The 18368-nt window shown below is 35.7% G+C and overlaps 2 protein-coding genes across 4 annotated transcripts in view; one reads left to right on the top strand and one right to left on the bottom strand.

Moving 5' to 3' along the window:
* The window catches only part of cadm2a (cell adhesion molecule 2a), a 633556-nt gene that overhangs the window by 292691 nt on the left and 322497 nt on the right, over positions 1 to 18368 (bottom strand). The gene's annotated exons all lie outside the window — the stretch shown is intronic.
* On the top strand, positions 11758 to 15681 carry LOC307118372 (uncharacterized protein). Its single transcript, XM_079803985.1, has 5 exons — positions 11758 to 11906; positions 11988 to 12311; positions 12486 to 12613; positions 13271 to 13377; positions 13484 to 15681. Exons 1-5 carry the CDS (start codon positions 11798 to 11800, stop codon positions 13659 to 13661), a joined length of 846 nt encoding a protein of 281 aa, XP_079660111.1. The 5' UTR covers positions 11758 to 11797; the 3' UTR covers positions 13662 to 15681.

Below are 18368 nucleotides of genomic sequence, written 5' to 3'. Positions count from 1 at the left end.
ATCTAAGGGAAATTTGTATACTCAGGACATTCAATCCTTATTTTTTTTTTATAATTTATTCAGTATTATTTTAAAAGTACACTCTATACTTCACTGAAAAAAATGGTGTGTTGGATTTACATGATTTAATCATGTACATCGGTTCCACATGATTCAATTAAGTTAAACAAACATTATTTGTTCACATAATTTCAACATAATGGAATTAAGTAATTTTTAAGTAACCGAATTGAATAGTCTCACAATGATTTTAATATGGCTCCCTAACAACAGTGGTGCACAGCACACGGGGGCTTGAGACCCTGCCTTTTTAATCAAAACACATGTTTATTTTTGTATATTTTTGTTGTCACTTGACTGATCTATAACACAGTACTCAGTAGCTTTTATTATATTTTCCAGCCTTAGCACATAATATATGTGCTAAGTGGAAAATGCTCTTTAATGACGTGTGCTGAGTCAGTCCACAGCCTAAGCAATCGCTCCGCTCTTCTCCACTATGGTAACCCAGTGTAATTTAAATGGTTCGAATAATTCCAACATAATTAAACATTAAACACTAATAAACAATATAAAGTCTCCCCCTTTTTCTCATTTTGCTCAAAAACGTACAAAATAACACTTAATTTCAACAATTTTACTCTAGTCGTCAAGTCCCAAGCAAAGCATGCTGGGAACTACAGTTTCAGCAAAAATCATTTTCGAGTACTTAATTGGTTCACATTCACCCCAAATAATTTAATCTAGTAGATTGCACATTGTAGAGAATTACATTAATCGAAAGCAATGAAATCATGTTTAGAAGAGAAACACAAATTTGTTGCGTAGATCACAAATAATACGATTAAGTAAATTGGACAACATGTGTTTTCCTGTTTTTTCAGTGTTGGACACACATGTAATTTTACCTGTCCTCAGCATAAAGTCACAATGTAAAACTGTAAAAAATACACAGTTACATTAAAAGGCCAAGATCTTTAAGATATCAAACAAGACAACAAGTAAATATTGAATGATATTTTCCATTAACAAATAGCTATAAAAGTTGTGTCTTCACTTTGCATCAACTCTGTCAGGATTTTCTATAATTCTGAATAAATCAGGCAGTGTCATGGGCAGCTTTAACTCTGAAGAGCATTTACTATTTCCTGCTCATTGTGGATCTCACAGTAGGACGTCCTGGAAGTAATATATTGTTTTATATTTTAAACAAACAGTATTGAAGTCTCTGCGGTACTTAACATGTCAACTCCGTTATCGCAGTGTAATAGTTTCTGTAAATAACTGTGGGATAAATCTAGCCATTTTTATATGTTTATTAAGGCAGCTACAACTGAGGAACAAATTAAATTGAAATGAAATTGCTCCACTGGACAACATTTGGTTAAGGTGGAAAAAATATATATTTTGTCAACTCTGTCAGACGTCAACTCAGTCATGTTTTATATCTGATGGTTGATACATGCTCTCAAAAAGTTTGTATAATGTGATTTAATATGGTTTTTTTTTGTTTTTTTGCATATGGGGAATCCTTTTAATGCTGTTTCATGATTCTATTTACATATACTGTATATTTGGCCTCAGGTCAACCTTTGTCAACACCATCAGTATTTGCCAACTCCGTCAGTATTTTATCAACTCTCCATCAGTATTTTACACCGTCAGGTGAAGGTTTTTGTTAATTTTGAAAGAAATGTCTTATTCTTTTTTCAATTAATTGTGTAAAAATATTAAAACATGATATTAAGTCTTTATTACCTAAGAACATTGGTGATATATGTTTAATATTAAAAGGAGGGAGGAGAATTAAGGAATTTAGAAACTGGGTTGTTCATAATAGTGTGAAATTAAACAAAAAATAAACAGAAAATGTATTTTATGCTTTAGATCCTTTACTGAAAACCAATATAACATAACTGAAGACTTTATTGAATTAAATGATCTGCTTTTTAGTGTGTCTGACGGAGTTGACACAAATTAAGTAAATATAATTTTTTTGAATACATTTTTAGAAATAAGCCTGTTCATTTTTAATAATGTAGTGTTAGTTTTAATTTGTTTAACATCTAAAACATGTTTTGTCCCTTATCTCAAGAATCAGCGATACATCCCATCCTGTTTTTGTTTAATTTAGATGTCTCTGGTCCATGTTGCATCATTTTTAGTAACACTGCACCAGAGTTCATCTGGAAGTGGACCAGTCCACCTGTTTGGTACTTCACTGTAGACATGTACAGAGCAGAAATGTTCAAAGATATTTACATAACTGATTCAAAGAGACTTGCAATAAAAACACTGAAGGAATATGGGAAATGGACAGAGAAGACAGAACCAAACATCTCAACATACAGGTACACTAGACTTGATTCATTATAACCCTACAAATATTTTAGTCATAAAAAAAACTAAAAAAAAACTCATGTCTGTGGAGTTCAGGAAGTGATTGTGTAAAGATCAGAAGCTCTAAAACTGACTGTGGTCATAGGGCTGTTTATTACACGGCTCTGTGGAATACTTGATTTTGATTGGTCAATCGCGCATTCCAGCGGTATGTTATTCCCAGATAACAACCGCCAAAGTGAATAACAGTACCTCATCCGGGTACTACGGCCAGAACTTTACTTTATAAAGTTTTAAATATGGATATTTTTCTTACACAAACGCATTGATTCGCTTCAGAAGGCCTTTATTAACACCCAAGAGCCGTGTGAAGCACGTTATTTGACGGACAGATGCATTTTTATGGACTTCAAAAACAGATGCTATAATGCTTTGGATTAGCCAGGACTTTTTAAATACAACTCTGATTTTATTCATCTGAAAGAAGAATGTCATATACACCTAGGATGACTTGAGGGGGGTGTACATCGAGTTGTACAGTAATGGGACGGAGACGCCAGAACTGCAACTGATAGAATGTGTGCTGTAGCACGATACTACAAGATTTCGTCAAAAGCAGATCGTGGAGACATTTTAATCATCCACGATCAAAAATTGTGATATCGCACACCCCTATTTTATATTATAATATATTCAATTTACAACCTGTCACTCACTCGAGATCACAGCAAGCAAAAGAACACCACAGCGATCCAATGATCCAGTCAATTCCCAATTAACAAAATCAATCCAATTTAACATTTACATTATAAACACTATAGCCAAGGTTATTTTCCCCTCACTTCACAACAAATCCTTTAACACTAGAACTGCCACGGGGTAAAAATGTACCCATGGCTGTTTTTCAAACGTACATAACAGATTTTCAATAAAATATCCAAGCCTCCCAGTCATTGACTTTTACTAAAATTGTGACATTTATAATCCCCTGTTGTTAAAAATTGTTTAGATAAAACCAGATTTAAAAAACAGGGTATTTATACCTAAAACCACCATCAGGTCAAATTTACCCTTAGCCTAGGCTATTCCTTTATTTTTGCACTGTGATTTTATAGCAGAACGTTGAAATTGAGCAGTGTATAACTTTTATGTTTGGTTGAATGCATTGATGAATGGCTGAAATGTCACGTTAAGATAAAGATAAAAAGATAAAACTGATGTTGTGTGTGATCACTTGGATAATAAAATAAAGATATAAAGACAATAAATACAATGTGTTTCTTTTGTTAATCTGTTACATTTTGTGAAGTCCTATTTATTTTATACTTTTTATATACTTATTTGATTCTGTTTTTCTCCGTTCAAACAAGCGCTGCAAGTGTGTGATGTGACGTTGTGTGAATCCCCATGTTTGTTGTTTATGCTGCTATTTGCTCACATAAAACTAAACATTTGTTGTATTCTGTGGGTCACAGACACCCATCTATTCTAATTTAATTTTAACCTTAATAATTAATGATCAACTAATAATCTAAATGTACAAAATGCTAACAATTCTCCACCAGGTTTACTATGCTAAATTCACACTAACTCAAAAACTTATGTACACAAGCTGAGACCTGAAATGCGATTTGATCATAGCCACCGCTCATGTACATATTGATAAAAGGCGAGTTTTGAGTGGAAATGACTGTAGGCCCAGTTTTCTGTCGCACATTTGTTTCAGAAATGAGGCTCACTGTGTCTAAAATGTAAGTTCCTCAATATTAACTTATTAGTCATTCAAATGTTGTTTAAACATGTTTGAATACCTGCATCTGATGTTGACCTTGAACATTAGCTATATAGCACAAGTTGGATCTTTTGATCATAGTTTAAAGGCTGTAGTTTACTACTTAAATTGCAATTACACCACAAGTGCTGATGCATTTATCATGTGTCTGGCAGTTCCATATCTGCCCAGTGCTGTGTGAACAGTAATAAGGGCGAGAGACATACAGTATTTATTATTATGTCTGACGTATTCAGGAAGTGACTTAAGAGCTGCTGTGTGTTCTTCTAAACAGCAAATGAGACTGACTTGGTCATTCTAGATGGTGATGACCTATAAAGGAATGTTTATGAACATCCTTCAATTTATTCGGTAACACTTTACAATAAGGTTGTATTAGTTAACATTAGTTATACTACGGGGCCGTTGAATGCTTGAATCTGATTGGCTGATGAACGTTCTGAGGTGTGCAATTATTTTCTGGGAAACGCACAGCGAAACGTAGTTCCAGGCAGCTCTCTTGACCGCATTACAGTTCCATATCACTTCGCATAGTTAACTGTAATAACGGAAATTACAGGACTAAAAAAACAATAACATGACAGACGATTTTCCTAAAGTAAATCTTAATATTTATGGTGAATATAAAACGTTCGACAACAACTGGGCAGCAGCAGTATTAGACAGTTCAGATGAAAACCAACAAACGGAAGCGGACATCAAAGGCAAGCTTTTCTGTCTCATTACTGCAATCACACATGCTCGCACACACACTACAGTTTGCACAAAAAGGTTTTGTCAACGCTGCCCTGACGATTTTATCAGTTAGCCTATATATTGTAGCAACTTAAAGGCTAAACATGACATTTTTTCACTAGCGAGGTAATAACAGCGCTGTTTAGAGACGCACAGAGGTAGCCTAATTCACACAAGCGCTCTCTCTCTCTCTCTCTCTCTCTCTCTCTACGTGTTTTTGTTGCTCTCGCACTCTAATAACTTCATTAATAACTGCAGTAGGATGCTATCAACGGCTCAAGCCTCCGTTAACAGCTTTAAAATGACGTTTCGGAACTAGCAAAAGCGCCCTTGGATGAGACGCGGAAGAAATAGTCCTACTCACAATAGCGATACAGGGGCTGTGTTCGAAATCGCCCCCTATACCCTTAAATAGGGCACTATTTGAGTGAACATCCATTTGTAGTGGTGTCCGAAACAATAGTGGATGTTTTTGAGTGCACTCATTCAATCCCACAATGCACCGCAATAACGAGTGTACAGTAGATTTACGCGCTGGAGAATGCTTGTTCGATGCCCGATCGGCGTATGACAGCAAAGTCCCGCGAGAGCATTTCGAGAGCAAACGAGAAACAACTCCTTATGCTTTTGAATCGTTCTCTCACTCAACCAGACGGTGTACTCTCAACACACTGAGAGAGCCGCGCCCTGAATGAATTAACTTACCGCTGTCCGATTCGCCCTATGTACCCTCATTCTCCATTACTCCACTACTCCAAAAACGAGCCAACAAGCTTAAAGTTAACCCTATAACTCTTTACTTGTGTGGCACTGAACTTACTTGGAAAGGGGAATAATAAAGTAACTAATAAGCATTTAATTAAAAAAATTATAATAATATTTGTATATAGTATAATATATATATAGTATATAGTATATATATAGTATAGTAGGCCTATATATTTCATACTTTATAGTAGGCTACTATTTATATTATGGGCGTCAGAAGCAAAAAAATGTCGGTGGGTCCTTTAACAGAAACATTTTACTGGAGTAGATGCAATTTACAAAAAATATATTTAAATATATCGGCTTGTTTAAACGTCTGGTTGAGGAAGACACACCTACGGAATACACAATCTTCAACAGCATCAATAGTGTAGCAGTAAGACGCATGGTATTAAGATTTGACGCAAATTGATCAGAGGTTCGAAGCCGCTTTTTGCCAAACTCGCACTGATCCTTTTTTCCATCACATATCAGATCGGAAAGGCATTTATTTTCAATGAATATGAAGACAATATTAGAAAAGTGAAAATAAAGCTTCTAACGCGTTTAATCAGTGTTTATCAGGGTATGTAAACAGACGTGCTCAATTAGAGACGATATAAGTGAGTGGGTCCAATATCATTGGTCTTAAAAAGTGTGTGGGTCGATGCCATCTCCTGGCGAAACGCTGGAATTCATTCAATGCACGGCGCGACTCTCACAGTGCATTAAGGGTATTCTCTAGCCGTCGAGCATACATCGGTTGCAAACTCGTTATTGTGGTGCATTGTGGGATTGAATGAGTGCACTTAATAACGTCCACTATGGTTTCGGACACACAACTGAATCAATCATCCATCCATCTTCCGAACCGCACTGGTCCAGCCCAATATCACGCATACAGGTATAAATTATCCTTTTTAAGATGATTATTATATTGTTTGATTAAGGTTACATGCTAGTTTCCGTAGCAGAGTTCAGGATCAATCTTTTCATTATTACTGGAGCTGCCAAACAGCAAGCACAAACTGCAAAAATGGCAGCCTTTCCGGCGCACTTAGTGTCCGAAATCACTCACTCGTTTTCGAAGTGGACTATATCAGTGGACTAATGTAGGGAATAGTGAATGAGGGTATAGGGGGCGATTTCGAACACAGCCAAGTACAAGTACAAAAACCGGACGAATCCCTTTAAATATTTCATCGGATCGATGTCTTGAGGTGTGGTAACCGTAGTATAAGCGTAATAATTGACTCCGGGCCGTTGAATTATTAGAATAATAATGCTCCGCTTCGCGTCGTGACCGCATCACCACCTCAGGTGTGCATTATTATTCTAATAATTGAACGGCCCGTCGTCAATTATTCCTTACTTAATGCATTAGTTAACATGAACTTACCATGAACAACACCACTGTTCAGCATTAGTTAATCTTTGTCAACATTGGTTAATGAAAATACAGCTGTTCATGGTTTATTCATGTTAGTTCACAGTGCATTAACTAATGTTAACAAGATTTTAATAATGCATTAGTAAATGTTGAAATTAACATTAACAAAGATAAATAAATGCTTTATAAGTGCAGTTCATTATTAGTTCATGTTAATTAATGTAGTTAACTAATGTTAACTAACGAACCTTATTGTAAAGTATTACCATTTATTCAGTGTTTCTATAGATTCTATACACAAATTTTAATATTATAAGATATTAAATTTACACCCACATGCACCCTCACCCCCAAAGGTAAGCTGTTTCACTCGTATACACATCACAATAAGGAAGAAAATAATATTGTAACTATGCTAACTGATCTGATGTCACGGTTTTGTTTTCACACTTTGACCAAATTAGTTTGCCAATAGTGTTAAAAATAAGATGAGTGATGACTACTTAAACACTTTTACACAGGAATAAGGAACTGAACCGTTTGATGCTCGACAGTTAAAGAGCAGAAATGTCTGATGGTATTTATGACGATGTGATCAGGACTGTGTCTGAAAGAATGAAGACTGAGAGAGAGGAGATTACGGTGGTAATCTATGAGGGTTCAGATTGTGTGAGAGATCATGACTTCAAACCCCTTCAGCATACAGGTTATTACATTCATTACTTTTAGAGGTTCAACGGATCACAAAACTCACAGTTCGGATCATATTACAGATTTTGATTCACAGATCAGATAATTTTTTCGGATAAGCAAAAACTTGTTTTCATCTACAATATTGTTTCCTGGGACAAAAAAGGAAACCTGATCAAAAACAATTTAGATCAAATTGTTTACATGTTTGATTAAAAAAAAAATTGCAGTTTATGGATGGGCCAGAAATTATTAAGATTGGTTATATCTAAATTAGGCTTCTTAACAAGTGGCCTCATCTCTTAAGGCATGAAGGAACACGACCGCTGTCCAAGGAGTTATTGATAATAGCTAATACACCAGGGCAATCTGTATCCAGAACCTCTCTAAAGAGCCGGGTGGGAATAACATCGACAGAAGAGGTGACAGGCTTAATCTTTTGGGCCATATCCACAAGCTCAATGAGACGTTTGGACTGAGTTTTCGACACTATTTATTTTAATTTTGTTTTCATTTCAAATAAATGTTAATTTTCTACCAAATTTGAGGTGTACAATTGATTGTACATAATCATCAAAAGCGTCATTCTGTGTCCGCCTTGTTACTGTGTGTTAATGTTCAAAGTTCAAAACCTTTATTATAACCTCCTTGAGTATTGCATCTCACATGATTTTTGGATCATTTCAATTCTCAGTGACATCTGAATGTCTTGCATTTAAAAGTGTAAGAGTCGGTTTTGGTGCTAAGACAAAAGCTGAGATACACACCTCAGCAATTGAACAATAAAAGTCACTAATCTTGAGTAAAAGATCTCACAGAAACTGTGACAACACCCTGACAAACATTCCTCCCCCTCCCCATTCTGCCCTCTCCTTGTCCTGGTTTCAAGTCACCAAATGCAGATATACCAGTGATGATGTATCTTGTAAATCTATTGTTTTATCCCTTTCATGTTTGATGTCTTTTTAAAGGTCTCAGTGCGAATGGTAAAATGGTCTCAGTTTCACTGCAGTCACTAGTAGTATTAGAAAGATTGGAAAACTAATGAGAATTCAGTTCTTCTTTTGAGTAGTCTCTTCAAAGATATCTGATCCACTCCCCCAAAACCAGGTGGGGGTGTTGCAAATATTTACAAAGCTTTTGTTCTAGTTGGAGTATTTAAGGCTGGATAATCTAACTCTCATGGGGGAATATTCTGTAGTCAGAACCAGGGCTTTGAACCGGTTCAAGGAACGAAAACGAAAACCGGAAACGAACGAAATTTTAAGAGGAACAAATACGGAAACGAAATCAAAATCAATTTGAATCGTTCTGAACAGAAACGTTAGTTTGAAATGACCATTAACCGGTATATTAATAATTATTATATTAATATATTAATAATATTTTAATTTGGCAGTGACCAATCATGAATTGAGTAGCTACAGCATGTGACGTTGACTTATCAAGCGTGAGTGAAATGTCCGCGCACCAGTCATCTATGAATCTACCGGTACGCAAGTCAGTATGAGCGCGCATTTTCATGCCTCAAGTACATTTCTTTCCCCGCTGAGGTCTACAATGAATGTGCAGGTATTGGAGGACATTCTTTTCGAACGTTTAAATAAGCAGTACGGACTTTAAGCTCAAATAGACTGATTTAGGCTAGTTTATGGATTTTGTTTAAGCCTGTCCAAGCAGGCTACTAGCATCTATCAAACATTTTTCCTATAGTCTTTCAGATTGCCAATACAGGACAGGTCAATGTTTTCTATATAGACGGTTGATGCTTCGTATTAAATGGTATGTTATATTGCATTAAATGATCAGGCTTTATTAGCTGACTGAATTTGATTATGTGATGCAAGGACGTGTTGCGCAGTGTTTGCTTTGAAATTACCAGTTGACAGTGCATTAAAAGAGCAATGGTTATCCAGTCTATTTATTCTTTATTCATGCAATTTTTAAAACAAGTCGTGTTGAAAAGAAGTTATGTACAAAGAATGTTATCACTCTTCTGAAAATAATTAGGCATAAGAGGCCACTTTAGATTGTCTAACGCTCCATTAAAACAGGTCCGCTGTTTATGCTTTGTAATTAATGCATGTATTTCTGGTTTTAAAAATTTTATGAAATAAATATTCAAGTTTAATTACCATGCGTTATATTATTATTGTGTAAAAATAAGTCTATTTATACATATTTGTTTAAAGTATAGGCTAAATTAAAATAACGTTATTAACCGGTTTTTTTTCATATCAAACCGTTTTCGGAACAGTAATGTTTATTGAGGAACGCAAAAACGGAAACGCTATAATATCGATTCTGCTCGGAGTGAACCGATTGATATTTTTTTCTGTGTTTAAGCCCTGGTCAGAACCCCCCGTGCAAACTGCATGTAGATGTGCCAGACATGATGACTCTTTTAAATTATTTTCATATTGCTTTGCAATTGTGTTTTATGTTTTTACGCTGATCAGTTGTGTACCATGGATTCTTGTTTACTTATTTACTTTTCCTGTCTGGCCAAAATAAATGTTAATCTTGATTTCTCTTGTATGGTTCCGAAATCATTATTCTAGTATGGATCGATGTATACTCCTTTATTACCGCAAAATCTAGAGTTATGATAGATCACACCGATGACGCCACGACTGAAGCATGGAGCGCAGCGTGCGCGATATTCCGATTCCTGACTATCGCTCAGTTAGCACGTTGTAGTCCGTGAATATTACTAAAATTACACTTTTTGTTGAGTGAGCATGTGCAACCATTTAAAGGTAAAATATTCACTCTGCACCCTCTGACTAATTACAGAAGTAACCATTTTGTGTCCGTGAGCGCGCGGTCCGGACGCGTCATGTCTCTCTGCGATTTAGGGTCTCTCGATGAACGAATATGAAAACTAGGAAGATACAAAGAAAATCAACGATCTAAATTAAATCGCAACTAATCGTAAAATCAGCTGATAAACTCTAAATGTAGCACACTTTATGGAGTCACTTAGAATTGGAGTCAGATAAAATTATTAATGGAGTCAGATTTAAAATGAGATTTCAATAAATTAAGAGAACTTCACTGAAATGCTGAAAAGGCTTACACGCAGAATTCCTTTTGACTAAGTCATTAGTATCCGGTTTTTGGGCTAATGGATGGAAATTTACAAAAGAAGCATCACAGCCAATAAAAACAAACATGTAATGGAAGAACACTGACATCAAGCACAATTCAGTTACATTTTATGATCCTTTTAGTTGGGTTAGTTCACCCAAAAATACAAATTCTGTCATTAATTACTCACCTTCATGTCGTTCAAAAACCCTTAAGACCTTTGTTCATCTTCGGAACAAAAATTTAAATTTTATTACAGTCCATTACAGTGGATGGTATATTAAGAAAGTTTTGGCAATGGTAAGAAAGCAAAGTACTGATTCCTTGAGAACACAAACAAACACTCACACACACAAACACACACACACACACACACACACACACACACACACACACACACACACACACACACACACACACACACACACACACACACACACACACACACACACACACACGAAAAACATACACAAATACAGGAAAGATAGCACAGGAGAGGAGTGATGGCATGCCAATAAACACATTGGTGCCATCTTGGATAGAAAATAGGCATGTAAACACTTTAACTACATATTTATTCCACTCTGACCGACAGCACATTCCTTTTTTGGGGTGCTAAAGAAACCTTGCGCAATATGAATATAACACAGCATTGATACAAAGCATTGAAATAAAGATATTTTAGGTGTGTCGTTGAAAAAAAAAAAAAGACGGATACCGTTTGGTATGCCGGATACCAAAGAACTGGCAAACGAATCTGTGTGCACTGGAAGAGTTTGGCCAGTAATTTTACTGTGCAAATTTGATCCTGCTACATCTAACCACATGACCACAATAGTGCCCTTTAGCAAGAGTTTTTTTATGCAAATTAATTGGCCTTAACAGACAGGATGTCACGTGCTCTTGTACTGTGATGTACTTTGCCACATTGTCATCGCTTACTAAAATTAAAGTCTCAAAAGCAGAAGACTACAGAGTACAAATGCATACAGACAGTTTTACCATTTACGTACATGACTAAACAAGCAAAAATGTCTCAGCCTGTTTATGGCAATATAAACGTTGATGGATCATGGAATATGGACGGACACACCGAGAGAAACCAAACACTTCAACACACAGGTACAAATACAAACACAAACACACTTTCAGTAGTATCTTTAGAGATTAAGAAATATTTATCTTCGTATCTGCCATTTTCAGGAAGTGATTCTGTGAGGAACAGAAGCTCCAGAGCAGCTGCAGTGTGTTTGGTGCTGCTGTGTGTTCTTCTGCTGACTGCAGTCATAGTGATGGGTGTCCACATCCATACAAAGAGCACAAACTACACTGAAGAGAGAAATAAGCTACTGAACAAGATCACCAACCTCACAGAAGAGAGAGATGAGCTAACCGAGATTACCAACCTCACAGAAGAGAGGCTAATAAAGTACAAAAACCTGACCAATGAGAGAGACCAGCTAATATTCACAAACAAAGACCTGACCAATGAGAGAGACCAGCTAAGAAATGAACTGCTGTTTTGTGGTAATGTTTAGCAGCAGAAATACAGAATAAATGTAGAAAACATGATGGAGTTGGGTTGTGCTCTCAATAACTTTCAGTGTACACAATCTATGAGTTTACTATCTGTTATAAGTTACTGACAGGCGACGGTAAATGAGAATAAAAAGCTAACGGCTGAACTTGTTCTGTTAACAGCTAAATGGACTTGCTATCAATCCAGTTGTTACTTCATATCCAAAGAGAAGAAGAGCTGGACTGAGAGCCGAAGATACTGTACAGAGAGAGGAGCAGATCTTATCATCATAAACAACAGAGAGAAACAAGTGAGCAGGAGAATTAATCGAGTGTGTTTGTGTGTGTGTGTGTGTGTGTGTGTGTGTGTGTGTGTGTGTGTGTGTGTGTGTGTGTGTGTGTGTGTGTGTGTGTGTGTGTGTGTGTGTGTGTGTGTGTGTGTGTGTGTGTGTGTGTGTGTGTGTGTGTGTGCTTGTTTATGTGATTTATGAGGACACAAATTTGTATAATGACATGGGTATTACACTGGTATTACAACATCAAGGTGGTTTATGAGGACATTTCAAATGTCCCCGTAAATCAAATAGCTTTAAAAACAATGTTTTATTAAAAATGTAAAAATGCAGAATGTCTCCTGTGAGGGCTAGGTTTAGGGGCAGGGGCAGTGTAAGGGGATAGAATATACAGTTTATACAGTATAAAAACCATTACGCCTATGGAGAGTCCTCATAATGCTGTTGCACCAACATGTGTGTGTGTGTGTGTGTGTGTGTGTGTGTGTGTGTGTGTGTGTGTGTGTGTGTGTGTGTGTGTGTGTGTGTGTGTGTGTGTGTGTGTGTGTGTGTGTGTGTGTGTGTGTGTGTGTGTGTGTGTGTGTGTGTGTGTGTGAGTGTGTCAGCTAAATGAGAGATGGTCAGATGAAATGTGTCCATTGTCTGTTTATGATATAAACTGTTTCATCTGCTCAGGATTTTATTAAGAACATGCCTGGTGCTGCTGCAGTCTGGATTGGTCTGACTGACAGTGATGTGGAGGGCACATGGAAATGGGTTGATGGCAGCACACAGAACTCTGGGTGAGAAATCACTGAACTGATTAATATCTAATAAATGATTCTCACAGTCAGTATCATATCACACAGAAAGCATCACTGAACATCTAATGCTGATCTGTATTTTCAGTTTCTGGGCATCTGGAGAGCCTAGAAAACAGGAAGGTCCAGAAGAGAACTGTGCTGTGACTGTGCCTCCAGTGTCCGCAAAAGATTGGGATAATTCAGTAGGGTGGCATGATGCTGCATGTAATAAAGCTTTACAATGGATCTGCGAGAAGAGGATTTCACAACTCATACTGCCATAGGAACATCACACACCTTTTTTGAAACAAGTTTTCAAAAACAATACTTTATAGTAACCTTCATCATATATTCAAGTATTTGATGACATTATTGTTATTCATTTATGTTTATCTTTTACTCAAATTAATTTGTATTCATATGTAGTATTATCTAAGAAGAATATTTACATATTGTACTCATATGTTAATATTTACACATTGTATTCACATTTATCTCTTGAAACTCATTTTTGATCACCAAAATTACATATTTAAACGTTTTTTTTTTTTTTTTTTTCAGTGAAAAAAAATATCTGTGCCTTAAAATAGCTTGAATGTAACTCTACAATCTTGCTTCTTTTAGTATATGCAGATCAATGCCCCATCCCCACTGACTTGCACGAGCTCAGAGATCCACTCGCTCAACAGCTACTGAAGTAAACTCTGCACAAAGGTATCGCTCTTTACAACGTCGGGCACTTAATGGTAATTTAAATGATTAGCCGTTTGCTAATCATTACAGCTAATAATGTGTTGCTAATGTTATACAAACCATGTTCCCATTCACCAACTCAGAGTCAGACAGCTGCCTTCTAAAAATCATCAGAAATGCTTTGAACAACTCAGAACGTCAGTGGAGAAAGGCATAGTTCACCATAAAATTGTAATATACCTCACATAATTAACCTGCTATATTGCTAAATCTACCCGATTTTTCATATAAACAGAAAAATACTGGGATAACCTGGCTTCTCTTGAGATTCCTCTGCTAGTTTCCTGTTAATGATATGCTAAAGCCCGCCCACACTGTGACGTGATTGGTTACAAGGTAGTTTGTGACATCAGAAACACCAGCGATTTCAAACCGTGTTTTTGAGTCTGTCTTTAGATCACAGCAGTTTTAAAGAGAAAATGCTCAGCAATTGTGCTGACTTATGAAGTTGCTCAAGGTGTGTCGTAAAGTATATTAAAAACACCACATAGACATAAAACAACATTAAAAACTTGATTTTCACCACAGGGGGACTTTAATATCTTAGTTACATGTATTTTGTTAGATATTGGACGCCTTCCAAAGATCATGTTTCTCAGAATTAGTAATTCACAGTAGGTATTCTTTTTCAGAAAAAGGGTTTTCACGACAATATATGATATTTGAAACTATGACATAATGGATAAATCTGTTTGACCTTTTCTTGTCATACCAAAACATACGTTTAGATGGATGTAGGTTTCCTCTATATATTTGTTGCTCCTATTTTGCTCTTGACTTCTGCTTCTTCTCATCTACATTTCGTTCTGCAAATATCTTACTTCTTTGGGTCCTTCTTTCTCTATACTCTGTTATTAACTGATTGGTGCTTCACTGTCGATTCAGAGCAGAAATGTTCACAGACAGCTCATTTACACAACTGATTCAAAGGGACTTGGAGACTTAGTTGATTAAAAATAATAATTTCATGAATCTAGACAGTGGCATAATACAGTGAAGACTGTGGCATAATAAAGTGACATAATACGTTTTTTAGCCATATCAAAACAGTAATCATGTGCATGGGTAAATTTTACCCACTGGTGGTTTTAGGTATATAAAACGACCCCTGGCAGTTCTAGTGTTAAATTTAATTGTATTCAGAACAGAACAAGAATGAAAAACAAGTAGCTATAAATGATACATTAAACTATAAAATAAAACATAAATTAGGCTATAGTGGCATTCATTATAAACAACATACAAATGTCAAGCTAAAATTAATTTTATTTCTAGCAAAACTGAAACAGCATTGGTCTCACCATTATTTGGCACAAATCTAAATGTTTCCATATTTGTCATTATTTCCAAATATATTCATTATGTAAGCAAGGCTTTGTACTTCTATCCAGGTAAAACAGCATCCTTCACACGCAAAAATGTGTTTGGTTGAGCGCTGCCCCACTGGACACACTGATTTCACAGCAGAACGTTGAAATTGAGCAGTGTAACTTTTATGAAATGTCACGTTAGCAAAGATAGAACTGATGTTGTGTGTGATCACTTGGATTTAATAAAATAAAGATATAAAGAAAATAAATACAATGTGTTTCTTTTGTTAATCTGTTACATTTTGGTTAGTCCTATTTTATTATTTTTTTTATATACTTATTTAATTCTGCTTTTATCCGTTCAAACAAGTGCTGCAAGTGTGTGATGTGATGTGACGACGTGTGAATCCTCATGTTTGTTGTTTATGCTGCTATTTGCTCATGTAAAACTAATCATAGTCACCGTTCATGTCCATATTGATAAAAGCCGAGTTTTGAGTGGAAATGACAGTATGCCCAGTTTTCTGTCGTACATTTGTTTCAGAAATGAGGCTCACTGTGTCTAAAATGTAAGTTCCTCAATATTAACTTATTGGTCATTCAAATGTTGTTTTAACATGTTTGAATACCTGCATCTGATGTTGACCTTGAACATTAGCTATATAGCACAAGTTGGATCTTTTGATCATAGTTTAAAGGCTGTAATTTACTACTTAAATTGCAATTACACCACAAGTGCTGATGCATTTATCATGTGTCTGGCAGTTCCATATCTGCCCAGTGCTGTGTGAACAGTAATAAGGGCGAGAGACATAGGCCTACAGTATTTATTATTATGTCTGACGTATTCAGGAAGTGACTTAAGAGCTGCTGTGTGTTCTTCTAAACAGCAAATGAGACTGACTTGGTCAATCTAGATGGTGATGACCTATAAAGGAATGTTTATGAACATCCTTCAATCTATTCGGTAACACTTTACCATAAGGTTGTATTAGTTAACATTAGTTAATGCATTAGTTAACATGAACAACACCTCTGTTCAGCATTAGTTAATCTTTGTCAACATTGGTTAATGAAAATACAGCTGTTCATGGTTTATTCATGTTAGTTCACAGTGCATTAACTAATGTTAACAAGATTTTAATAATGCATTTGTAAATGTTGAAATTAACATTAACAAAGATAAATAAATGCTTTATAAGTGCAGTTCATTATTAGTTCATGTTAACTAATGTAGTTAACTAATGTTAATTAACTAACCTTATTGTAAAGTGTTACCATTTATTCAGTGTTTCTATAGATTCTATACACAAATTTTAATATTATAAGATATTAAATTTACACCCACATGCACCCCCATCCCCAAAGGGAAGCTGTTTCACTCGTATATACATGACAATAAGGAAGAAAATAATATTGTAACTATGCTAACTGATTTGATATCACGGTTTTAATTTCACACTTTGACCAAATATGTTTGCCAATAGTGTTAAAAATAAGATCAGTGCTGACTACTTTTACACAAAAACAAGGAACAGAACTGTTTGATGCTTGACAGTTAAAGAGCAGATATGTCTGATGTATTTATGACGATGTGATCAGGACTGTGTCTGAAAGAATGAAGATTGAGGCCCTGTCCACACGAACACGGGTAATTTCAAAACCGCAGCTTTTTCTACGCGGTTTGGCTGTTCGTCCACACGCAAATGCAGTATCCGGTTACTGAAACCGGACTTTTTTGAAAACTCCGGCCAAGGTGAAGATTTTTAGAAACTCCGGTTACAGCGTTGTCGTGTAGACGGTGAAACTGGAGATTTCGACTTGTTAAGTCGAAGTGTACGCCGTTCTCTCCCTTGTTTGACGTCAGATTGTGCACCGTTAACGCTTTTGTTTACATGAGTGGATTGTTTACTTTCTCAGTTTGTGTAAATCCATTTGGGGTTCAGAGTATTTATTGTTTCCCACATTAATTGCACACATGTCTAGTGCAGTTATGTGGTTTTGTTTCATTAATACAGCGTATACTTTTTTCTTGATTTACCCTGAAAGAATGGAAGTGAAATCTGACAACATGCCCCATAGGTGGGGTACATTGTAACATGTGGTGGGGCACAATGTAACATGACCAAATAACAGCTTAAAATGTTACCTGATATAATCAAAAAATATATACAAGACAAACTAAAATATTTTGTCAACAAAATACAATTATTAACTTTTTAAAATAAAATAATGGCATTTTTTAATCATTAAAAATATCAGCATTTTTGAGTTTGATTACAAACACATCGCTAAATACAGCTATACAGCATAGTTCAAAACATAATAATAATTAATAATTTCTGAACATTAACTCTCAGTCATTATTCACCCTTTTCTCATGGTTTCTCAAAAGAATTCATAAAAGTATAGAATATAATGGCATAGTTCTAATAGGGGCTCATTGTAACGCAGTGTTACAACGCACCCCACCTGCGCAACTGGGATTTAAACCGCTGCTCGTGTCTTCTGCTGGTTAGATTAGCATTAAAGAACCATCTCAACTGTTAAATAACAGATATAAGATTAAAATAATATCTGATTTATCGTGTTTTAAATAAACACAAAAAACAGAGATGAAAACTAAACTTAAGTAAGAAATTTACTTTTGCTATGGTTAAATACATGTTCAGCAATATCTTCCCGAGAAGGTTTAATTTTGGCGCTATTTTTTTCTCTAAATAATGTTGATATGGCAACTAGTAAATCGTCGCTGCCCGATGAAACTCACGTATGTCCAAAACGCTTACTTTTCAGGAAGTGAAAAAAACACAGTATTTCAAAAGCAGTTGAATATAGCGTTGTCATACTTGGTACGGCATCTTTACATGTAACCATATTCTTGCCAGTGTAATGATATAATCCACATTTGACCAAAATTGAGTTTAA

The sequence above is a fragment of the Gobio gobio genome (genome assembly GCF_949357685.1).
Source record: "Gobio gobio genome assembly, chromosome: 22".
Taxonomy (NCBI): domain Eukaryota; kingdom Metazoa; phylum Chordata; class Actinopteri; order Cypriniformes; family Gobionidae; genus Gobio; species Gobio gobio.
Note: the sequence above shows the minus strand (reverse complement) of the source record. Positions and strands in the feature narration are given on the sequence as shown.